The sequence below is a fragment of the Salmo salar genome, chromosome ssa20, assembly GCF_905237065.1.
Source record: "Salmo salar chromosome ssa20, Ssal_v3.1, whole genome shotgun sequence".
Classification (NCBI taxonomy): Eukaryota; Metazoa; Chordata; class Actinopteri; order Salmoniformes; family Salmonidae; genus Salmo; species Salmo salar.
Window position 1 is genome coordinate 45,216,054 of NC_059461.1, and position 25,376 is coordinate 45,241,429.

Below are 25,376 nucleotides of genomic sequence, written 5' to 3' on the forward strand. Positions count from 1 at the left end.
CATTTTTAGCAAACTACTGTATAACATGTGCCGTGTCACTAGTTATGACACATTTATTCAATACGAACATAATGTTCAACACACATGTTTTGAAGGTTACTTGGTTTCAAATTACTATGCGTAAGAAAAATTTTTAACGTACTCAAAAGTTGGTTCATCCCAGCAGTAGGTTAGAGTTCACAATTGCCGCAGTGTATGTGCGACTGTGCGCTGCTGTTACCGGGTTTTTAATTTGTTGGAAAGTGATTCATCGAAAAAGAAAAATTAAGAACGGAGGAGAATGGCCTCTGGTAAGTTTATTGTGAACTAACTGTATGCGATGTGTTCAATATGAATTTTATGTGTCACATTTGTAAAAATAAATAAACATTTAACGAGACTGCTAGCTCAGTTAGCACGCTAGCTAGTTAAAGTAGCAAGCTTTCAAGTGCGAACATTAGAGAATGAACACTAGCCATAGTTTGTTGGCGAATTTATTACCCTTTTGAAAATAACGTCTGCCGCTTTCTGTAAAATCACACTTAGTTATTTTGACTCGCTCAACCATCTTTCTTGTTTAGTTTCCCCTTTTAGATGAGAATTGACCGCCATTTTTTGTCGCGCAGCGTGGTCTTGTTAACACTGTGCTAACTAGCAAGCTAACGTTAGCTAGCTAGTCTACGAGAATCACGCATATTATTAGCAACGATAGTTAGCTAGCTAACGCCAACTATCCAAGGCCTGCTATTTCCACCGGGTAGTTATATGCATTTCGTATTGACTTGCATGCATTATCTTTATGATAACATTAGATGGGAACAACATTAATTTAAGTCACAGCTTATCAAACTAAGTTTACTTGATATCGAAATAAACTAAAGTAATATAGCGAGATAAGTTAGCTAACGTTACAGGTTTACGTCCTATTGGTGCGATCTTTGCTATTCCTATTAGGAGACATGTTCAATGGCTAGCTAACAGTTAGATGGCTCATTGGCTAACCAGCTAGCGAACGTTAGTTGAAGCAATTTTCCACCCAATCACCCTTATCCTTCTCGTTCACAGATTCGGGCTACGGTCAGCCTGGCGCTCAAAGGTAACGTGAAATCTCAATGAATACATTAGCCACTCGACGCTTTCAAGTTGCCATGAAACTTAGCTATCTATTTAGTTACCACTTAAGCAATTGCATAATAGTTTTTGTAAACTATCCAATTAGCCACACAATGCTTGATCACTTTAAATATCTAATCGGATATGTTTTTGAAGAGGTAAACTAATTGATAGTAGGCACATCCTCAGTTGTGGTAGCTTTGGGGCTCAACATAGGGAGTCTGTATTGGTTGGACTCCCTGAATTGTATTGGTGGGTGGCGACGGAAAATAACCCTACCAAAATATAGTTGGCTACACACACACACACACACAAACGTTTCCTGCAAGCAGCATATATATATATAATCTCAAGGAACTGTACTTACCAGACGTGAAATGTGACCTTTGCTATCAAATATAAGTCTGAATACAATTTGTCCCAACCACACCATATTCCTGCTTTGTATACAGTGGTATATTTTGTGGTAGAATGTGAAGTGTGTGGTCTTATGGCAGCCTGCTGTCTAAATCTACAGGAATATGGTGCTGTTCAGACAAGTTGGATTCAGATGTTTATTTGATAGCAAGGGACATATTTCACTTTACATCTGGTAAATGGAGTTCCTAGAGATTACATATGCCTTTGACAGGAAATGTTATTTTGTGTGAAACCAGCTATATTGTGGCAGGGTTGTTTTCCTCAACCAGAACAATGCACAACTCTGAGTCCAACCAATAGCTTTGAGACATCGGGAGTCTAAGTTATGGTTAAATGCCCTAGCAACAAACTCAGCCATAAGTGGACATCTGATGTTCATTAGAAATGCATTTCCAAATCAGTTGTTTGGCGTGTGTACATGTTGCATTAAAGGCATGTTCCAGTACTTTGGTGGCTAAAAGTTTTTTTTTTTTACCCCCTGCTTTGGGATGGATATGTCAATGTGTAGTTCATACATGCATGATCTATGAGCTGAATAACTGTCTTACCTCAACTAGCCATGAAATTCCTAGGTTGAAAGCAACTGTTTTCTTGAAGCTGTGCCATGCCATTTTCCCCAAAGTGGGCCAGCCCCCAAGCAATTCTAGATCTAGCCAATGTGCTTCAGCCCCTCTAATTTGAGGCCTGCCCAATGTTATCCAATGAGGTTGCTGTGGGCCCAACGGCTCAGTGGACACAATATAAGGGGTGGGGGCAGGCAGGCAGGCAATGACTTGGTGCGTACATGTGAGACAGGATGCAATTTTCGGGCACAACTTTTGGCTCATGAGTGATACTTTCAGAACTACAGGCTAAGAAGTATACGAAAGTTCAGGAGAATCTCTAAGATATCTAACTTTACCTCTCCCTCCCACAGCTATGGAGCTTATCCTCCAGCTCAGCAGAGTGGGCCGGTATGTGTGGCCCCTCAATTTCTCACTGAGTATTGTTTGAAACTATTTTCAGTTAATTTCATCCCACTTTTGTTCATATAATGACAATTAAATGCATATTGCAGGGCTACGGTCAAGGAAATGGAAGTGGCTCATATGGCGGACAGAGTTATGCTGGCTATGGACAGTCTGGTATGTTCAATTTATGGAGAGTCTTGGGAAATTATTTGAGGTGTAGATAGAAGTTGCTGTTTTTAATAAAACATTTCCATTTTTGTTTCTCCAGCAGAGGGTTATGGCCAAACAGAGGCGGCAAGTTATGGCCAGCCGGCCTATGATGTCTATGGGCAACAAGGTTCGGATTCCGCTGCTGGGTAAGGCCACTGGCACTACATGAACATGGTATTCCTTGCCGTTATGTACTTTGCCTTTCTACTGGTCTAATCTCATTGCAAATGTTACCTTTCAGTAATCTGTTTTGTTCATTAATAAAGTCTTTGTTGGTGTCTCGGGAATAATTGTTGTGAAAACTTCTCACGATATAGTGGTGCTGACAAGTCGTCATACAGTCAGCCAAGTTCGTATGGCGGCACCGCCGGTGGCGGCTCTTATGGACAATCTCAAGGAGGCTACAAAGGTCGAAGTGAAGGTTAGTTATTGTATCAATTTACAGTGCATTCGGAAGGTATTTAGATCCCTTTCCATTTTGTTACGTTACACCTTATTCTAAAATGGATAAAATTCTTTTTTTTTCTCCTCGATCTACACACAATACCCCATAACACATTTTTGCAAAAAAAAATGAAATACCTTATGTAAATAGGTATTCAGACCCTTTACGATGAGACTTGAAATTGAGCTCAGGTGCATCCTGTTTCCATTGATCATCCTTGATGTTTCTACAACTTGACTGGAGTCCACCTGTGGTAAGTTCAATTGATTGGGCATGATTTGGGAAGGCACACGCATGCCTATATAAGGTGCGCAGTTGACAGTGCATGTCAGAGCAAAAACCAAGCCATGGGGTCAAAGGAATTGTCCCTAGAGCGCTGAGAGAGGATTGTGTCGAGGCACAGATCTGGGGAAAGGTACCAATAAATGTCTGCTGCATTGAAGGTCCCCAAGAACACAGTGGCCTCCATCATTCTTAAATGGAGGACGTTTGGAACCACCAAGACTTCCTAGAGCTAGCCATCTGGCAAAACTGAGCAATCGGGGGAGAAGGGCCTTGGTCAGGGAGGTGACCAAGAACCCAAGTCACTCTGACAGAGCTCCAGAGTGGCGATGGGAAAACCTTCCAGAAGGACAACCATCTCTGCAGCACTCTACCAATCAGGCCTTTGTGGTAGAGTGGCCAGACAGAAGCCGTCACTCAGTAAAAGGCACATGACAGCCCACTTGGAGTTTGTCAAAAGGCACCTAAAGGACTCTTAAACCATAAGAAACAAGATTCTCTGGTCTGATGAAACAAAGATTCAACTCTTTGGCCTGAATGACAAGAATCACATCTGGAGGAATCCTGGCACCATCCCTAGGGTGCAGCATGGTGGTGGCAGCATCATGCTTTGGGGGATGTTTTTCAGCAGCAGGGACTGGTCTGGATTGAGGGAAAGATGAATAGAGCAAAGTACAGAGAGATCCTTGATGAAATCCTGCTCCAGAGCGCTCATGACCTCAGACTGGGCGACGGTTCCCCTTCCAACAGGACAACGACCCTAATCACACAGCCAAGACAACGCAGGAGTGGCTTCGGGACAAGTCTCAATGTCCTTGAGTGGCCCAGCTAGTGCCCGGACTTGAACCTGATCGAACATATCTGGAGAAACCTGTGCAGCGTTGCTCACCTACCAATCTGACTGAGCTTGAGAGGATCTGCAGAGAAGAATGGGAGAAGCTCCCCAAATACAGGTGTACTAAGCTTGTAGCGTCATACCCAAGAGGACTCGAGGCTGTAATCGCTGCGAAAGGTGCTTCAACAAAGTACTGAGTAAAGTGTCTGAATACTTAAGTAAATGTGATATTTAAAGTTTTTATTTTCAAATAATTAGCAAAAATGTCCTTCCCTTTTTTTGCTTTGTCATTATGGGGTATTGTGTGTAGATTGTTGGGCGGGACAAATGTAATACATTTTAGAATACGGCTGTAACGTGACAATGTGGAAAGTCGAGGGGTCTGATTACTTTCCGTATGCACTGTATATATTACATGGCAATGAATTTTCTTGATCAAATGTCCTGCAAAGGTCTGCATACTTAGATTTTTTCCGTCTGTTTATTATGATTTGGAGGATCAGCGATTTATAGCTACGTTTGACCAAGGTTGATCGGCCAGACTCCGGACTGTTTAAGATGTCTGAATGAAAAAACTTAAAAAAAACTTTTCATTGCAGAAAAATCTCATACATATAAAACAAAGTGCCATTCAAATATAACAGGAAATACAAACGTGCGCAAAGAAAGACAACACATAACTCAAAGGGCTTGTGTGCCTGTGTTTTGCCCCAGGTGAAGGCGGTCAGGGCAGGAGGTATGGTGGAGATGATGGGGGCTCAGACAGGGGCTCTTCTGACGGGTATAGAGGCCGAGGGCGTGGTGGGTACGAGCGCGGGGGATACGACAGGGGTGGAAGAGGCGGCCCTCCATCCGGTATGGGGTAAGTTCCAGAGCGTGACCACCCGCAAGGTACTTCTGCAACACCCATGCCAGGTAGATGTTCCTTCCAACGCAATGCATGTTATAACCCATTCTAATCCATCACCCCACTCCTCATCCACATGGACTAATACCTCGTCACCCCCTACCCCATCTTGCTATAGGCCCCCCTCCCCCCACACCAATTTTCACCTGGGATGTGCTTAGGGCTGGGCGATATGGCCTAAAGTCATATATATTTTTTTTTCCTAAGTCATGGACGATTAACGATATCTCGATTTTTGACAAGTTTTCTCTACGCTTTGTTGCACAGTTAAGGGTCAACACACCGCATTTCAAATTGTCAGGAATAATCTAATGAATTCAGGGCTTGTAAAAATTATACCTAGGCTAAATATAAGCCTTCCACAGCCAGAACCATTATTTTCTCAAAATAGTTTCACCTGCTTTTTTTTTTTGTTGTTGCAATAAATAACCATGCACATCCACTAATAATGACCAACGTCTTGTAGCAGGCATTATAGAAAATGAACACAGGGCTGAATTTCTCAAGCACAAGCCCATGTGCTAGTGAGTTGCCAGGGGATCTTTTTATTTCAAGATCTATTTGCTTGCTAACAAGGTAGAACAGTTGAACTGTTATTAATAGACCCGCTTGTCCATCTCCAACTCTTGGAACAGCCTGCCTGTTCACTTACTTTAAATATTGTAATCAACTGGCCTACCTGGATAAGATGCTTATTTCTGAGAATGAGAACGATTTGACAATTCCTTTTATATACAGTTGAAGTCGGAGGTTTACATACACTTAGGTTGGAATCATTAACTAATTTTTCAACCACTCCACAAATTTCTTGTTAACAAACTATAGTTTGGGCAAGTCGGTTAGGACCTCTACTTTGTGCATGACACAAGTCATTTTTCCATCAATTGTTCACAGACAGATTATTTCACTTAATTCACTGTATCACAATTCCAGTGGGTCAGAAGTTTACATGCACTAAGTTGACTGTGCCTATTAAACAGCTTGGAAAATTCCAGAAAATTATGTCATGGCTTTAGAAGCTTCTGAAAGGCTAATTGACGTCAATTGTAGGTGTGGATGTATTTCGAGGCCTACCTTCAAACTCAGTGCCTCTTTGCTTGACATCATGGGGAAAATCAAAATAAATCAGCCAAGACCTCAGAAAACAAATTGTAGACCTCCAAGTCTGGTTCATCCTTGGGAACAATTTCCAAATGCCTGAGGGTACCACGTTCATCTGTACAAACAATAGCACGCAGGTATAAACACCATGGGACCACGCAGCCGTCATACCGTTCAGGAAGGAGCCGTGTTCTGTCTCCTAGAGATGAATGTACTTTGGTGCGACAAGTGCAAATCAATCCAAGCCCAACAGCAAAGGAACTTGTGAAGAGGCTGGAGGAAACGGGTACAAAAGTATCTATATCCACAGTAAGACGAGTCCTATATCGACATAACCTGGAAGGCCACTCAGCAAGGAAGAAGCCACTGGTCCAAAACCGCCATAAAGAAAGCCAGACTATGGTTTGCAACTGCTCATGGGGACAAAGATCATACTTTTTGGAGACATCTCCTCTGCTCTGATGAAACAAAAATAGAACTGTTTAGCCATAATGACCATCGTTATGTTTGGAGGAAAAAGAGGGAGTTTTGCAAGCCGACGAACACCATCCCATCCGTGAAGCACGGGGTTGGCAATATCATGTTGTGGGGGTGCTTTGCGATGGGGGTGGACTGATGCACTTCACAAAATAGATGGCATCATGAGGAAGGGAAAATGTGGATATATTGAAGCAACAGTCAGGAAGTTAAAGCTTGTTCACAATTGGGTCTTCCAAATGGACAATGACCCCAAGCTTACTTCCAAAGTTGCCCTGACCTCAAACCTATAGAAAATTTGTGGGCAGAACTGGAAAACCATGTGCGAGTAAGGAGGCCTACAAACCTGACTCAGGAGGAATGGGCCAAAATTCACCCAACTTATTGTGGGAAGCTTGTGGAAGACTACCCAAAATGTTTGACCCAAGTTAAACAATTTTAATGCAATGCTACCAAATACTAATTGAGTGCATGTAAACTTCTGTCCCACTGGGAATGTGATGAAAGAAATAAAAGCTTAAATAAGTCATTCCACTTTTATTCTGACATTTTCACATTCTTAAAGTAAAGTGGTGATCCTAACCGGCCTAAGACGGGGATTTTTACTAGGATTAAATGTCAGGAATTGTGAAACTGAGTTTAAATGTATTTGGTTAAGGTCTATGTAAACTTCCGACTTCAACTGTAAATGCGTCTTGTTATGCTCGTTGAGCATTTATGAAACAGACCAGTCAGCTAGCATATACAGTAAGTCTGTGGCTAAAATTATGCTAGCGGTACATGGTGCCGCACGCGACAAACTGAGCATTCATGTTACTCAACATGTTTGTTGATACTTTCGTTTGAGTACGGTCTGCTCTGTTCTACATTTTGGGAGTTGAGACATAAGGTTAAGTTCTTGTGTATTACTGTAAATTAATCTAAGCGTTAGTCAATATGAAAGATTCTTACACAACATCAATTGCAATTAGTTTAAACTGCTTATCAGAGGACAAAGTTACACCACATGGCCAAAAGTATGTGGACACCTGCTCGTCAAACATCTCATTCCAAAATCATGGTCATTAATATGGAGTAGGTCCTCCCCCTTAGCTGCTATAACAGCTTCCACTCTTCTGGGAAGGATTTCCACTAGATGTTGGAACATAGCTGTGGGGACTTGCTTCCATTCAGCCACAACAGCATTAGTGAGGTCGGGTAGTCAGCGTTCCAATTCATCCCAAAGGTGTTCGATGGGGTTGAAGTCAGGGTTCTGTGCAGGCAAGTCAATTTCTTCCACAACGATGTCGACAAACCATTTCTGTATGGACCTCGCTTTGTGCCTGGGGGCATTGTCATGCTGAAACAGGAAAAGGCCTTCGCAAACTGTTGCCACAAAGTTGGAAGCACAGAATTGTCTAGAAAGTCATTGTAATTTATACCGTTAAGATTCCCTTCACTGAAACTAAGGGGCCTAGCCCGAACCATTAAAAACAGCCCAGACCCTTATTCCTCCTCCACCAAGCTTTACAGTTGGCACTACGCATTGGGGCAGGTCGTGTTCTCCTGGCATCCGCCCAACCCGAATTCGTCCGTCGGACTGCCAGATGGTGAAGCGTGATTCATCACTCCAGAGAACGTGTTTCCACTGCTCTGGAGTCAAATGGTGGGGAGCTTTACACAACTTGCGCAGTTTACTTGGAATTGCTCATGGTGATCTTAGGTTTGTGTGCGTTTTTTGGGGGGGCCATGGAAACCCATTTCATGAAGCTCCCGACAAACGGTTCTTGTGCTGATGTTGCTTCCAGGGGCAGTTTGGAACTCCGAAGTGAGTGCTGCAACCGAGGACAGATTATTTTAGGCGCTAAAGCACTCAGTGGTCCCGTTCTGTGACCTTGTGTGGTCTACCACTTTGCTGCTGAGCCTTTGTTGCTCTTCGACACTTCCACTTCACAGTAACAACACTTACAGTTGACCTGGACAGCTCAAGCATGGCAGAAATCTTAAGAACTGACTTGTTGGAAAGGTGGCATCCTATGACAGTGCCACGTTGGAAGTCACTGAGCTCTTCAGTAAGGCCGTACTTCTGCCAATGGTTGTCTATGGCGGCTGTGTGCTCTATTTAAAAAAAAAAAAAAACGAACAAATCTAATAGCCAAAGCCGCTAATTTTGAGGGGGTGTCCACATAACTTTACAAATGCACTGCATATACAACATTTTCAGACCCCTAAACTTTTTACACATTTTGTTACGTTACAGCCTTATTCTAAAACTGATATAGATTTGTTTTTTTCCTACACGCACTAACCCATAATGACGAAGCAGAAACGGGTGTTTAGAAATGTTTGCATATGTGTATAAAAAGATGTATTCAGACCCTTTACTCAGTACTTTATTGAAACGCCTTTCGCAGCTATTACAGCCTCGAATCTTCATGGGTATGGCGCTACAAGATTGTCACACCTGTATTTGGGGACTTTCTCCCTGTCTTCTCTGCAGATCCTCTCAAGCTCTCAGGTTGGATGGGGAGCGTCGCTACACAACTATTTTCAGGTCTCTCCAGAGATGTTTGATCAGGTTCTGGCTGGGCCACTCAAGGACATTCAGAGACTTGTCCCGAAGCCACTCCTGTGTTGTCTTGACTGTAATTAGGGTCGTTGTCCTGTTGGAAGGTGAACCTTCACCCCAGTCTGAGGTCCTGAGCGCTCTGGAGCAGGATTTCATCAAGGATCTCTCTGTACTTTGCTCCATTCATCTTTCCCTCGATCCAGACTAGTCTCCCAGTCCCTGCTGCTGAAAAATATCCCCACAGCAGGATGCTGCCACCACCATGCTTCAACTTAGGGATGGTGCCAGGTTTCTTCCAGGCGTGATTCTTGGCGTTCAGGCCAAAGAGTTTCTCATGGTACGAGAGTCCTTTAGGTGCCTTTTGGCTAACTGCAAGTGGGCTGTCATGTGACTTCTGTCTAGCCACTACCATAAAGGCCTGATTGGTGGAGTGCTGCAGAGATGGTTGTTCTTGTGGAAGGTTCTCCCATCGCCACAGAGGAACTCTGGAGCTCTGTCAGTGACTTGGGTTCTTGGTCACCTCCCTGACCAAGGCCCTTCTCCCCTGATTGCTCAGTTTGGCTGGGCGTCCAGCTCTAGGAAGAGTCTTGGTGGTTCCAAACTTCTTCCATTTAAGACTGATGGAGGCCGCTGTGTTCTTGGGGACCTTCAATGCCGCAGACATTTTTTTTTTTTTGTACCCTTCCCAAGATCTGTGCCTCGACACAATCCTGTCTCCGAGCTCTACGGACAATTCCTTCGACCTCGTGACTTGGTTTTTGCTCTGACATGCACTGTCCACTCCGGGACCGTAAATAGACGTGTGTGTGTGCGTGCCTTTCCAAATCATGTCCAATCAATTGAATTTACCACAGGTGGACTCTTATGAAGTTGTAGTAACATCTCAAGGATGATTAAGGGAAACAGGATACACCTGAGCTCCATTTCGAGGCGCATCGCAAAGGGTCTGAATACTTATGTAAAGGTATTTCTGTTTTATTTTTAATACATTTCTAAAAACCTGTTTTCGCTTTGTCATTATGGGGTATTGTGTGTAGGTTTATGGAAAAATTATTTGATCCATTTTAGAAAAGGGCTGTAACGAAATGGGAAGGGGCCTGAATACTTTCCTAATTCACTGAATAGTATATCTCGTCTTTTATTGTGAGTGGCAGGTTGAGGGTCTTGGTTTCTGTGTGCGAGTGGGAAGGAGTGAAGGAGACGAGACCAAAAGACAACGCTCATAAAAACTAACCAAAAATAAAAACCTTATCTTGCGATACAGAATTTGGAACATCGCGCTTAAACATTAATTCGATATCGCCCAGCCCTAGATGTGCTATATGTTTCACCTTGAGGCTTCACTCATAGAATTAGAATTGTATTTATGTGGTTTAAATGACTTGTGAGGATATAACCTGTGTTCCATCTCAATCATAAATATGCATGCAACATTCTGGCTGATTTATGGCCTTGCTAGAAAATGTCAATTAATGTGAAGCTCAAATGGCTTGTGGGACAGATGACATGGTGGGGTGTCTGCTACTGACTCCTGTGGCGCAAGGAGTTAAGTGGACACTGTTCACCTGACCCCCTTTATGAACCATATAGGGTGTTGAGGATTGAGTCACTTCACCAGCCAAGGATCCTGTAGACCCCAGCTTTTGTACATCTTCATTAACAAGGCTGTTGAATATAATAGTCAGGACTTTGTCGCTTGCTAGTCATCAGTTCACATTGCAATCGATCTACAATGGCAGTTCTGTAAACTTTTTGTGTTTGACAAGCAATTCTAGATCTTGGCCAAGTAGCTTTCAGTGTAGAAGACTTGTAGCCTAAACCATTATTTTATCAAGATTACTTTTCTTATCCTTGGCTATCATTTGAAATTGAGACGACATTTGTAACTGGAAGCTTTTAACAACCACTTTGGTAATGGCATTGAATAACGAGTACAGTAGTTCTGCCGCAGTGCTGTCACATTTCTCAAAATTTCTGACCATCGAGTTTTCATTTTACATGGTTCCTGACAAGTAATAGACATCAGAGGAGAGTTGTAATGCTTCAGCACATGTATATCAAACGTGGCCTCAATCTAAGATCTGCTACGAATCCTGCTGGCTGTTATTATGGATGCTTTTTGCTATTAAAAACTCTGTGCAAAGTTAAGACTATATTCTAGCTGGAATGAGGATTATTTTGCCCCCCCCCGTTGCTTTGAGAACCGCCTCATGAGCGCCTTAAACAATGCCCCAGAATGATCTGTTATTGAAGTGACCTGATTTTCACAAGTTAGACCCAAGGAACATTATAAGCTGCTGTACATCAACAGGTTTCATTCAAGTGTTGTATATTTGACATGGAGACATTTGTATTGTGTTAACTTTGGATCTACATTTTATACTGCAGGTTTCAGTGAATGAAATTAAACTTGGACCTCAGCTAATGGAGCTCATATATAAGCACTCAATGGAAGAACACTCGACTTGTCGAGTGCCGCAGCTATTCAAACCATTTCGACCAATCAGTACTTTTTACATTTAAAAAAAATATTTAATCCAAAAACTTTATCCAACTGAATACTCTAAGCTAATCTGGTCTTGTAGCAATCTAAATTTACACATTAGCCATCAGCCTCTTCACTCATCAGAACCTACCTGAATATATAGTGGGCATTCTGCCTAGTTTTGTCCATTTTTTTTAATCTTAAAACATCCCAGACCTATCACTTTCCCATGTGAGTGGGAAGACCATTTCCACGATAGTCGCACACCATGGCAGGAGTGCATACTGATGGGGATGTAGGGGAGCTTTGAGCTCTGTTGGGACAAAGGAAACCCATCATATCTACAATTTTTCCTCTGCAGAGGTGGTGACCGTGGTGGCTACAAAAATTTCGGTGGTAAGTGACGAGCATCAGAACTGTCTCGGTTGGGGAGGAAAAAGGTTGATTAGCAAAAGGGAGTAGGAAAGAAGGCAGAACAAACTGAATGCCACCATTTTCTTGTCAAAACCTCAGACCTCCACCTATTGTTCTTAGGGAGGGGGATTTCTCATAAATGCTCTTTAGATATTTTAGCACAAGAAGCCTGAAGTTTATACATAATGGTATTGTTGCATGAGGACAAGGTTGAATGTAAATGACAAAGGATGAGAAGTGTGCTGTGGCGAAGAATGAAACTGGCTAGAAACTGGAGAGTTCTTGTTTTTTTTATTTATCTTCTAAACTCAATCAGTTCTGCCCATGTTGCAAGGTGTTGAGCGATTTTTATATGAATGATGCAACTGTTGCAACACTGCAGCAGAAAGCTGTAAACTGCCTGATTCTAAATGTTAACGTAGCCTCGTGCATACACTATTGGTAGAGTTCATGAATTCTTGTATGGATGTTGAATAAAATTGTGTCGTGTACAAAGTGCAGGTTCTCATGGCTTTCCCCCACCTTTCCTCTTTGTTGTATTTCAGGTCCTCGAGACTATGGCTCAAGGGATGAACCAAGTGAGTTGCACATGCTCGTTTCCTTCTTGTTACCCTGAAATTCAATCAAGGGTTTGACTCCCTGCAGTCATGCCAGCCTAACACTGACCTCTAGTCTCTCGCAAGCAAATACCACAGAACAACAGGCTGTTTGAAGTGCTGCGTCTGCTGAGTAGTACCTCGATGTTTGTTTGTTTGTTTGTCCCCAGCTGGAGGTAGTGGCGGTAGCCAAGGTAGCGGCAGCGGTGGGGAGCAGGACAACTCTGACAACAACACCATCTTTGTCCAGGGACTGGGAGAAGATGTCACAAGTGATGAAGTGGGCAACTACTTCAAACAGATTGGGATTATTAAGGTAAGGATTGGCAACCCCATAGCCCCTACCCCATAGGGCCTAGATATTTCATGTAAGTGGCTAGGATGTAGGGATTGTTTCTGGATGGGGAATGCGTCTCCCTGTACACTTGCATGGCTACTAGTGACGGGGAGCGACATACCAGACCTGCCAACCTGCACACGTTTTGCATACCGTGCACGCAATTTGAGGTCAAAGTACGCTGGTATAAAAAAATTACCCTAAAATAGGCTTTTATTGGTGCATTGTGTTTTTTGACTCGGCCGTCTGAAGTTGGCGCTGAGCCAATAGGAAGACTTGGTCGAGGAGAAATGGCTAACTCTCCGCTCCGGATCGTCGTACTAGCGTACAATTTTCCTCCCACCAGCTGGCTGGCAGCTCTCCACTTTGTCTGTTGATAACACTGTGTGAAGGGGAAAAAGGTTTACAAATGCATTATATAAAAATTGAGTCAAGCACAAGCACTTTTGTAGTTGGCTCATTAATTAAGGTGTCATTACGACGGGGGTAGTTAGCTGCAGCGTTTAGTCAACTGAGCTAAAACGCATTCTTGCCCGCACATGTTTTGATCTCCGCAAAGGTAGTAGGCGGGAGCGAATTGACGAGCAAGGAGACGTGCAGTACTTCAGTGCGCGTTGCTGCGTGGATGGAAACAGACATGAATGGGAGCCTAGTAGTCAGACTTAACTTGATGGATTAGGTCAGGGATGGCTATCTAAAACAAGCTCATAGGCCTAGTTCAGTTGTTTCATTTAGAAGGCATTTAACTAGGCAAGTCAGTGTAGAACAAATTCTTATTTTCAATGACGGCCTAGGAACAGTGGGTTAACTGCCTTGTTCAGGGGCAGAACGACAGATTTTTACCTTGTCAGCTTGGGGATTCGATCCAGCAATCTTTCGGTTACTAGTCCAACGCTCTAACCACTAGGCTACCTGCCGCCCATATTCCAAATAGCCTACAGTAAGCTAGACTACTAAATTGCATCCAGTATTTCAATTATTCAGAATTGTCTCCCAAACAGAATTAAGAGGCCAACATCCATTTTTACTAGACTAGGCAAACAAAAAATTGTTGGCAGGTCTGCAATCTTATGTCGATACTTTGACTCAACAAACTTTTGGTCTGTTGTTGCTAGGTAGCATTAGCTAGCTCTAGTCTGCTGTACCTGCGCTCAAAAAATAAATAAATCTTATTAGTGAGAACATGTTTTCAGCACTTTTTTATTTCTACGATTTAACAAAAATAAATGTTCTCATGTTCTCTCTCCAGCAGACCTATAGTGAGCAACATGTTTGGAACATGAAATCGCAATAAAATCGTCGTATCGAATCGCAATACATATAGAATCGTGATAATTGCAATACATAATGTATTGGCACCTAAGTGTCGTCATAACTTATAGTGAGTTCCCTGGCAATTCCCAGTCTTAATGGCAACCCAGATTTATGTGTCCTAGTGTTAATCTTTGTGTCCTTTCTTGATAGTTGAACAAGAAGACTGGCCTGCCCATGATCAACCTGTACTCTGACAAGGCTACTGGAAGACTGAAAGGAGAGGCCACTGTCTCATTTGATGATCCACCTTCCGCCAAAGCGGCCATTGAGTGGTTTGACGGTAAGGGTGTACTCTTCACTCCCGTACTCTTATGCTGTGTTCAGTTCTTCTGTTACATTCTCATCCGTGTCTCATTTTCTTCTAGGAAAAGAATTCCAAGGGAAACCCCTCAAAGTGTCTTTTGCCACCCGAAGAGCTGAGTTCACGCAGAGGGGTGGCGCTGCAGGAGGAGGAAGAGGTGGCGGAGGAGGTACGTTTCATTCACATTTTGGTGACAAACAATTCAAATGTCGCTGGAACTACCCGCGGGTGAGTTTCCCAAAAACACAAGATTTATCTTTGTGCTAAAGATGAGCTTTAAATCCATTGGTAGGCAGTAAGGGTATAACAATTCGGATACGAATCGGAATCTGGTTAAAATATTTCAGATATGAGTGCATCATTCTGAGACCCCAAATGTAGCATGCATCGGGCAGTACAACTGGCGGTAGGGCTATTCCTGGTTTTAACTACCACCGAATAAGGCACTTTGAAGAATGGAAAGGCAAAGGGGCATGTGCTCTGCACAGGTAGAGAGCCCTATCTGTGCAGATGCTTGGTGTGAACCAATGCAATTGTCATCATGCGCTGTTGAAAATGCTGTTTTACCGGAATGAAAGACAACTCATTTGGCTACCTGCTGATCTGGGCTTACATCATTTCGATTTTATTTTGATTCTTCGGGTTCACCATCAGCAATAGTTTTAGTAGTTTTGCTTTAAACACTGTATTTAGTCATTTTTTTAGTTATACAGGGTGAAGTGAAATTATCAACAAGGACAGCAATCACTTTTGAGAGCTGCGCTACATGGTCAACGCGGCCGGGAGGAGAAGAGAACTTCACTCTGAAAGTTTTCTTTCTTTTTCTTTAGAATATTTATATTTCTGCAACAAATGTCAGCGTGTTTATTCGCATCGAACGAAATCTCATAGGTTCATTCCTCTAGTCAAACAGAATTGCACCTCATCGTTTCAAATTAAAACCTACCTTGGCTCATGTATCTAGATCGAATTGTCTTGGAAGGGAAAGATGCATGTCCCTAATAGGTAATGGAATAAATTATCTTGATGCTGAATACTAGATGTTCATTTTCCTTGATGAAAAATTGTGACTTTCTTCAGCTCTTCAAAAGTATTTTTGTGGCTAGCATTGCCTGATCGTGTCAACGATGATTTGGTGTCTCTGGCGTGAACCAGGTTTGGGTGATATATACTTCGAAATGCTGACTGTATCAGTTTCAATCGTTTTAAAATATCTATATACACTGAGTATACAGAAAATTAAGAACACCTGGTATTTCCATGATTGACTGACCAGTTGAAAGCTATGATCCCTTATTGATGTCACTTGTTAAATCCACTTCAGTCAATGTAGATGAAGGGGAGGAGACGGGTTAACAAGTTATTTTTAAGCCTTGAGACATGGATTGTGTATGTGTGCCATTCAGAAGGTGAATGGGCAGGTAAAAAGATTGAAGTGCTTTTGAACAGGGTATGGTAGACGGTGCCAAGTGCACTGGTTTGTGCTCAAGTTTCCCATATGTATCAAGAATGGTCCACCACCCAAAGGACATGCTGCCAACTTGACCCAACTGTGGAAAGCATTGGAGTCAAGATGGGCCAGCATCCCTATGGAAGGCTTTCGACACCTTGTAGAATCCATTCCCCGATGGGTAGGGGTGTGTGAAACTCAATATTAGGTGGGTGTTCCTAATGTTTTCTGTACTCAGAGTGTGTATATATATTATACACACACACACACACACACAGTGAGCTCCAAAAGTATTGGGGGGTGGGAGGGGGCGTGCGTGCAACTTAATATAATGCTGTTCCTAATGTTAGGTATACTGTGTGTATAGATGGTGAGCTCAAAGTATTGGATATGAAATTACTATTGGGAAATGACTTTAGTGCAGACTCATCTTTAATTTGAGTGTATTTTTATCCATATCGGGTGAATGGTTTTTGTACATAGTCTTCCTGTTTTTTGGGGACCAAAAGTATTGGGACAAAATTCGCTTGTGTATTAATAACCCCATAGAGTTGATGTCTGTGCCCTCTCAGAAATCTAATTGGCGTGTGCCATGTATATTTTTGTCTATCCCCAGCAGACATGTTCATGACATTAAAATGCCAAACCTGTGAACCAATGATATTAATTTGGGGACGGGTCGAAACATTCATGGATATTTGGGTAGCTTGCTATTGATAGCTAATTTCTCCTGGAAAAGAAACATTGGGTTATTTAGCTGAGATGTATATGGTTCTTTTTTGGGGGGGGGCTCTTTGTCGAATTTTGACCCATGTTGAGTCATACAGAATTGTGTGTTCTCTACTGTAACAATTATTAAGTTAGTTTTTCTCCTTGTTCATTCTTCTGTGGATTTTATATGGCAGTTGTCAATCGGCATTACCACCACCATCTCTCAATCACCCACGTGGGTGTATGCTCCTAAAAACCAATGACCTGCACCGCATCAAGCATCTGAAATAGTACAATGTTGTATTTTTAGCACAAGGCTACGCAGACGCTCGTTGACTCGTGCGAGCAGTTTGGATGAAATTATTGACTAACAGGTATGTGTGCGTTTATTTAGCGACGCACTCGATGCCGGGCAGTGTGGTCAGCATGAAAGCCAATGGCAGCCTTTGCATCTGCGGTGGAAGGTGGCCGCGCTACAGGAGTGTTTGTCGGACCATGAGACAATCCGGAAATCAGTCTTCTTACCAAAACGTCTATAGCGTCTCAAGAACCCGCACATGTCAGTTTTTCTCTAGGATGACCACAAGACTCCTCTGAAGGTAGCCCGGTACCAGTGGGAAAAATTATGGAAGTACAGTGCCTTCAAAGTATTCACATCCCTTGACTTTTCCCACATTTTGTTGTTACAGCCTGAATTTGAAATGGATTAAATAGATATTTTCTTTGTCACTGGCCTACACACAATACCCCATACCTCACCTCTGTACCACACACATACAAGTATCTGTAAGGTCCCTCAGTCGAGCAGTGAATTTCAAACACAGATTCAACCACAAAGACCAGGGAGGTTTTCCAATGCCGCGCAAAGAAGGCAACCTATTGGTAGATGGGTAAAAAAAAAAGCAGACATTGAATGTCCCTTTTGAGCACGGTGAAGTTATTAATTACACTTTGGATGGCATCAGTACACCCAGTCACTACAAAGATACAGGCGTCGTTCCTAACTCCGTTGCCGGAGAGGAAGGAAACCGCACAGGGATTTCATCATGAGGCCAGTGGTGACTTTAAAACAGTTAATGAGTTTAATGGCTGTGTTTGGAGAAAACTGAGGTTAGATATACAACTTTGTAGTTACTCCACAATACTAACATAAATTACAAAGGGAAAAGAAGGAAGCCTGTACATAATACAAAATATTCCAAAACATACATCCTGTTCGCAACAAGGCACTGAAAGTAATACTGCAAAAAATGTGACAAAGCAATTCACATTTTGTCCTGAATACAAACTTTGTTTGGTGTGAATGCATCACATTACGGAGTACCGCTGTCCATATTTTTAAGCATAATGGTGGTGGCAGCATCATGTTATGGGTATGCTTGTAATCGTGAAGGACTGGAGTTTTTTGGGATAAAAACAAATGGAATGGAGCTAAGCACAGGTGAAATCCTGCAAAGCCTGGTTGTATGACTTCCACCAGACACTGGGAGATGAATTCACCTTTCAGCAGGACAATAATCTAAAACACAAGGCCACATCTACACTGGAGTTACTTACCAAGAAGATGGTGAATGTTCCTGAGTGGTCGAGTTACTGTTTTTACTTATATCTACTTGGAAATTCTATGGCAAGACCTGAAAATGGTTGTCTACCATTGATCAACAACCAATTTGACAGACCTTGAAGAATTATGGGAAAAGAATAATGGTAACATGTTGCACAGTCCAAGTGTGGAACACTCTTGAAGACTTAACCAGTAAAACTCAAAGCTGTAATCACTGCCAGAGGTGCTTCTACAAAGTATTGACATAGGGTTGTGAATAATTACGTAAATGAGATCTGTAAATTTGCGAAAATGTATAACATGTTTTCACTTTGTCAAATCAAACTCTATTTTTCACTTGCTCCGAATACAAGTGTAGACCTTCCAGTGAAATGCTTACAAACCACTAAACTCTTCTTGAATTGCACTGTTGGTTAAGAAAATATTTACCAAATTAAAGTAACAATGAAATAACGAGGCTATATACGGGGGTACCGGTACCGAGTCAGTGTGCTTGAGGTAATTTGTACATGTAGGTAGGGGTGAAGCGACTATGCATAGATAAGAAATAGCAAGTAGCAGCAGTATACAAAACAAAGGGGAGGGGGGAATAGTCCAGTGGCCATTTTGATTAATTGTTCAGCAGTCTTATGGCTTGGGGGTAGAAGCTGTTAAGGAGCCCTTTGGTCCTAGACTTGGCGCTCTAGTACCGCTTGCCGTGCAGTAGCATAGAGAACAGTCTATGACTTGGGTGACTGGAGTCTCTGACAATATTCTCTGGCTTTCCTCTGACACCGCCTATTATATAGGTCCTGAAGGGCAGGAAGCTTGGCCCCAGTGATGTACTGGGCTGTACGGTCAGATGCCATACCAGGCGGTGATGCAACCGGTCAGGATGCTCTCAATGGTGCAGCTGTAGAACTTTTTGAGGATCTGGGGACCCATGCCAAGTGTTTTTCAGTCTCCTGAGGGGGATACGGTGTTGTCGTGCCCTCTTCACGACTGTCTAGGTGTGTTTGAACCATGATAGTTTGTTGATGTGGACACCGAGGAACTTGACACACTCGACCCGCTCCAGCCCCGTCGATGTTAATGGGGGCCTGTTCGGCCCGCCTTTTCCGGTAGTCCACGATCAGCAACTTTGTTTTGCTCACATTGAGGGAGAGGTTGTTGTCCTGGCACCACACTGCCAGGTCTCTGATCTCCCTGTAGGCTGTCTCATTGTTGTCGGTGATCAGGCCTACCACTGTTGTCTTGTCAGCAAACTTAATGATGGTGTCGGAGTCGTTTGGCCACGCAGTTGTGGGTGATCAGGGAGTGCAGGAGGGGACTAAGTACACACCCCTGAGGGCCACAGTGTTGAGGATCAGTGTGGCAGATGTGTTGTTGCCTACCCTTACTACCTGGGGGCGGCCCGTCAAGAAGTCCAGGATCCAGTTGGAGGGAGGTATTTAGTCCCAGGGTCCTTAGCTTAGAGATGAGCTTTATGGGCACTATGCGAGAACAGCATTCTCGCATAGGTGTTCCCTTTGTCTAGGTGGGAAAGGGCCGTGTTGAGTGAGATTGCGATATCAGTGGATCTGTTGGTCATTATGGGGTCCTGTGTGTAGATGGGTAAGATTTATTATTTTTTTAATCCATTTTGAATTCAGGCTGGATCACAACAAAATGTATGAATAAATCAAGGAGCATGAATACTTTCTAAAGCCACATGTAAGTATATTGAACAAAAACGCAACAATTTCAACGATTTTACTGAGTTAGTTCATATAAGGAAGTCAGTCAATTTAAATTCATTAAGCCCTAATTTATGGATTTCACATGACTGGGCAGGGGTGCAGCCATGGGTGGGCCTGGGAGGGCATAGCCAAGCCAATCCGAATGAGTTTTTCCCCACAAAGGCTTTATTACAGACAGAAATACTCCTCAGTTCATCAGCAGTCCTCCAGGTGGCTGCTCTCAGACGATACCACAGGTGAAGAAGCTGGATGTGGAGGTCCTGGGCTGGCGTGGTTACATGTGGTCTGTGGTTGTGAGGCCGGTTGGACGTACTGCCAAATTCTCTTAGGCAACGTTGGAGGCAGCTTATGGTACAGAAATGAACCTTAAATTATTTGGCAGCTCTGGTGGATATTCCTGCAGTCAGCATACTGACTGCAGGAGTTTTGTGGCAAAACTGCACATTTTAGTGGCATTTTGTTGGCCCCAGCACAAGGTGCATCTGTGTAATCAGCTTGTTGATATCCCACACCTGTCAGGTGGATGGATTATCTTGGCAAAGGAGAAATGCTCACTAACAGGGATGTAAACAAATTTGTTTACAATCTCAGACACCAATTGTGCGAATGGAAAATTGCTGTGATCTTTTATTTCAGATCATGAAACATTGGACCCACACTTTACATGTTCCCTTTATATTTTTGTTCAGTATAGTTTTTTTCATGCGTGATGGACAGGCAAGTGTAGTCTAGTCTAACTTATGGCGCATGATGCAACAGTTTGCCGGTGGGGAGAGTGCAAGAGGGTTGAGGAGTCTTGACTCGCTGGGCATCTTGTTACAGTATGTCATGCATTATCTGAATTTGGTCCACATGGAATTATACTTAGGAGGACTGGCTTCTATGTAGGAACTTTTGAATGTTCTTTGAGCTAGCTAGGTAACTAATAATCTTAAGTTAGCTAGCTAACCAGCTTGTATATTTTGTCAATTAATAAATGCAATGTGATAAATAGGCCTATAGTATCCTTAATTAGCATTGTAAAGGTAATTGATTTTTCTCTAGCTAATTAAAATGATCTTGCCCTATCTTCTGAATCAAGCTTGTAACGTCATTACGGTAGCATATGCTTCAGAAGGGCGAGGGGCAGGTAGCTTGCACACGCTCTGGAAAAGATTTTAAGCTTGCGGTCAGACACACATTTGTTTCTGAGTGACGGGGCTTTCCATAGGCGTTTTGTTGTGAGAATAGGAAAACAATGCCTGGACCGTAAAATAACGGTTCTGTTCCGGAACAGTACTTTCGTTCCAGGTCCTGTTTGTTCCTTTACATTTTATTTTTCGGTTCTGTTCCCTGAACCAGTTCCAGGCCCTGTTTTTATTATACATATGAAGATATTGGTCTATAGGTACTGTACACAAAGTTTTGGAGAAATCTTTTGACACCACTAAACAGATGACGCATGTACTCCATTTTCAAAATGGTGGCTGATCTATCACGGTGACATCGTTTGTCCAAGAGGCAAGTTTGTTCCTTGGGTAGACTGTAGGTTGAATGATGAGCCTGGGCTAACCTCTTTGAAGTCGAAGGTGGTTTATAGCACCACTATTTGGCAGTTGCACCACATGTAACCAGATGTATTTGTGCATAATTTTACACCATCCAACAAAGTTTGATATTTGTATGCCTTACAATTTCAGTGCTATAGCTCTCCAATGATAAAAAAATAAATAAATAATACTCCTAACAATTATAATAGGGTTCCAACCCCTTCATTACACTATTGGTCAAAATTCAATCACCCTATTCACCCTCATTTGTCTGTGCTACCCCATGGGCTCATCTGCGACTATCCATAGCAACGGCTCTGTTTGGGCTGCTCAATGACGAGACAGTTTTAAGCTGACGTTAGCTAGCTACTTTTTGTCACTCAACACAGACAAACGGCTAACTTTTGATTGGTAGTAAATAATTCTGTTCAGATTTTTGATTTGTATAGCAGAGAAGTAGACCAAGGTGTCATACCTTCTAAGTTTAAGTCAAGTCCTGCAACACTTTTCGAATACACTTGCTTGGCAAAAATGTAATGAGTTTTCTAAAACTGCTGTATTTTAATTTTTTTTGATTGGTAGCATATTTTGTTTTGAAATCAGATTTGAATAGTGGGGAAGTAGAATAAGACTTAATACGCTATAACTTGTGAAAGTGTTCAATTTTGTTGATTACATTTTTTTTGAGGAAATGTTATTGATGCTGTTAAAAAAAGAACTGTCGTTTGATCGATAGATTATTTTTGTTCAGATTTTAATAGAGCAGAAGATTTAATACTAACTTACTAACTTGTCAAAGTAGCTGATTTTTGTCAAGTTGCGTTATTGCATTTACAGTGAATGGAATGTTGGAAGTCCTGTCACAATGGGACCTTTTTTAGAATGCTAAAGAAGTGAATTAAGAGACAAATCATTGAAAAAGTATAGAAGATATCAGTTATACAAGCAAGTCAATCCAGACCAGTCTACATGTTTTAAAGTTAACTGCGTTTCTAGCTTAAATGGTGTAAGAGGAGTGCTAAAGAATAACTACAATAAGAAATGCGTAATATTTTAAAGTGGGGACTCTTGCTTTGCAAGCCCAACAAATAAATAGAAGTCAGAAATAAGTGGTACAATATTTAAAGTGTGGCTGCTTTTGCAAGACACAGTAATTCTTTGTTTCTGGGAAATTACTCCTAAAGAATGAACTGAGCTTTCTTTGAACCCCGTTGTTGAAGCAAGTGGTATTTGATGTCGCTGTTTAGGTTTTGGAGGCCGTGGTCGTGGACGTGGGTTTGGAGGTGGCGGCGGAGGCGGTGGTGGTGGTGGTGGACCCAACTTTGACATTAAGGGAGGGGACTGGCCATGTCCTAACAGGTATTTATTGCAATATTTTGTTTGAAGAGGGACAGGTGCAATTAAAATAATTTTCATGAGTCATCCATTGTATGTGCCACTAAATTATGTTCTCATATGAAGTGGCTACATTTTTGAATGAATGTGATGGTTGACAATTGTTTCCCTCTCCTTTTCAGTTCTTGTGGCAACATGAACTTTGCGCGACGATACGAATGCAACAAGTGTGGCACACCGAAACCAGGGGACAGCGGAGGAGGTATGTAATGATGGATATTGCTATGAGCCTGTGGTAGAGAGAACTGGGTGTCAAGTCGACTATAGGGGAAAGTTGAGTCATTTAACCACTAATACTATAAACGACTACTTCTCTGTTGGAGAACTTGCTCTAACAGCTGGCTTATGTTTGTAGATCGTGGTGGCGGCAGAGGAGGGTATGGTGGTGACAGGGGCGGCGGCTACAGAGGCCGTGGGGGATTCCGTGGAGGTGACCGCGGTGGTTATGGCGGAGGTGGATATGGTGGTGACAGGGGCTACAAGATGGGAGGAAGGTAAATCGATTACTGCGTCATTTCCCTCCCATGCAGTTCGATATTTGACCAGAAGAGGGTATACCTGAGATGTGAAAGTGAACTGTAGAATATTGAATTAGGTTAACTTTTTTTTTGTCCTTCTTTTTCCTCTAATAGTAATGAGTCATTTTTTATATTAAGCTAGCTGAACACCAGTCAGCATTATCTGCCAATGCCTTGGTACGGTATAATTTACTATGGGTCTATTGTTTTCTTCCCTCAGAGGTGACCATAGAGAAGACAGAAGAGACCGGCCATACTAAGGATTCACATGGACACCATTCCAGCCCAGGGGTTAGGGGAAGGGAGGGGGGATTGATATACACTTTGATTTGCATTCCTTTCATTACCAATGCATCACATGTACTGCTTCTGATCTGTCTTGTCTGGAGGTCAGGGTAAAGATGTGCAACTACTGTGAAAGGACTTTTGGGCTGATAAGCAGGGTTGTTGAAGTGGCCGGGTCAAATGTCATGTTTTTTGTTTATTTTCATTTCCCCGATTCTAAGTCCAGGCATTGTGAGGTAGACTTCTAAGACTTCGTATCATTGTTTTGTAAAATTGAAATGAACTGTTTTACTTGGGTTTCTCTTTTTTCCAAATGATATTAAACTGTTCTGATCTTAGTGTCTTCCTGTATGTTTTACTTCAACGCTGTAGTGAGAATCTACATACATATTGAATGTGTGGGTATTAATTGCTAAATTGTCAAATACTAGCAACGTAATTAAGCATGTCAGCTTTTTTTCAATGTCTGCAGGTAAATTTTGGGTCTGAGTGGTGCAGCGGTCTAAAGCACTGCATCTCAGTGCTAGAGGTGTCATTACAGACCCTGGTTCGATCCTGGGCTGTATCACAACTGGCAGTGATCAGGATTCCCATAGGGCGGCGCACAATTGGCCCAGCTTTGTCCGGGTTAGGGGAGGGTTTGGCGGGGTAGGCCGTCATTGTAAAATAAGAATTTGTTCATAACTGACTTGCTTAGTTAAGTGAATATATACATTTTAATTTGAACAATTATGTAGCCCATACAACGTGCCAAGAGAGGGGATGTTTTGACATGCTCTCAATGTACAGTGTTTTGCTTTGAGCTCTCATCCAGCCCATGAGCTGTGGGCGGTACTGTCCCTCCCTATGTGAGGAAAATGACAGCACAGGGATCACACATTGAAATATCCTTGGTTGTTGCACATTAGACAAGCAGTACTTGGAAATATCTGATTTGGATTTAAATGCATGTTTGTCTGCGTTAATCTAATGGTATTGCAAGTGTTATACAATGAGTTTGCGAGACTCTCCGGACCAGAATAAATTGTGGCATATCGGTCCATGTATTATAACTGCGCTAATACTCATAAAGTCAACGGTTTGCACGCCGGTGTCAACGGACGGGCGAGTCGAGACCGCTGAGGCTGAGGTACGTGTTTTATCTGTAGCTTATTAGAAGTTTTCTTTAAGTGTTTACTGCTTGAAACTTTAGAACTAGACTATTTTTGACGAGATTTTGTAACACTAAGACCGCGTTTACACAGGTAGCCAAATCTGATATTTGTTCACGATCAGATATTTGTCAGAGTTAGTCTGATTGGTCAAAATACCTATTAGTGGGGAAAAAAATAACAGAATGGCTGCGTTTTGTATATAAAGTGTAGAGTTGAATGAATATAGTAATTTGACTCACCTAAATTAAGCCAGGTAGCATACGCCCACAGCAACTGTCAGTTTAGAGTGGTTGTTTTTGGAGGGATAGGCAGGCTACCCCCGATTGAGCTATGATAAT

General features: G+C 42.4%; 2 protein-coding genes across 6 annotated transcripts in view; both read left to right on the plus strand.

Moving 5' to 3' along the window:
- The first annotated feature begins 49 nt into the window (after nt 1-49).
- Nucleotides 50-24,222, plus strand: LOC106580678 (RNA-binding protein FUS). Of its 4 annotated transcripts, none has more exons than XM_014161995.2 (16): nt 50-290; nt 1,045-1,075; nt 2,429-2,465; nt 2,570-2,636; nt 2,731-2,818; nt 2,990-3,093; nt 4,949-5,096; nt 12,114-12,148; nt 12,712-12,744; nt 12,933-13,078; nt 14,564-14,693; nt 14,779-14,883; nt 22,934-23,045; nt 23,204-23,283; nt 23,437-23,575; nt 23,820-24,222. In XM_014161995.2, the coding sequence occupies exons 1-16, from the start codon at nt 281-283 to the stop codon at nt 23,857-23,859; spliced, it is 1,305 nt and encodes a 434-aa protein (XP_014017470.1). In that variant the 5' UTR covers nt 50-280; the 3' UTR covers nt 23,860-24,222. The 4 variants fall into 4 exon arrangements, with proteins under 4 accessions (XP_014017470.1, XP_014017471.1, XP_014017472.1 ...); XM_014161996.2 differs by having other exon boundaries at nt 2,734-2,818; XM_014161997.2 differs by lacking the exons at nt 4,949-5,096; nt 12,114-12,148.
- A 490-nt stretch (nt 24,223-24,712) lies between these two features.
- The window catches only part of mmp28 (matrix metallopeptidase 28), a 43,155-nt gene continuing 42,491 nt past the window's right edge, over nt 24,713-25,376 (plus strand). The window contains exon 1 of one of the 2 annotated variants that reach the window (XM_014161999.2): nt 24,713-25,013. In XM_014161999.2, coding sequence (XP_014017474.2) covers nt 24,876-25,013 — 138 coding nt within the window. In that variant the 5' untranslated portion in view covers nt 24,713-24,875. The remainder of the gene's footprint in view (nt 25,014-25,376) is intronic. The other variant, XM_014161998.2, reaches the window with a different exon arrangement.

Excerpts from the sequence above, each read along its gene's own strand:
- LOC106580678 (XM_014161995.2), top strand. Across the intron at positions 1,076-2,428 it reads GGTCAGCCTGGCGCTCAAAG|CTATGGAGCTTATCCTCCAG; the intron begins GTAACGTGAAAT and ends TCCCTCCCACAG. Across the intron at positions 13,079-14,563 it reads AACAGATTGGGATTATTAAG|TTGAACAAGAAGACTGGCCT; the intron begins GTAAGGATTGGC and ends CTTTCTTGATAG.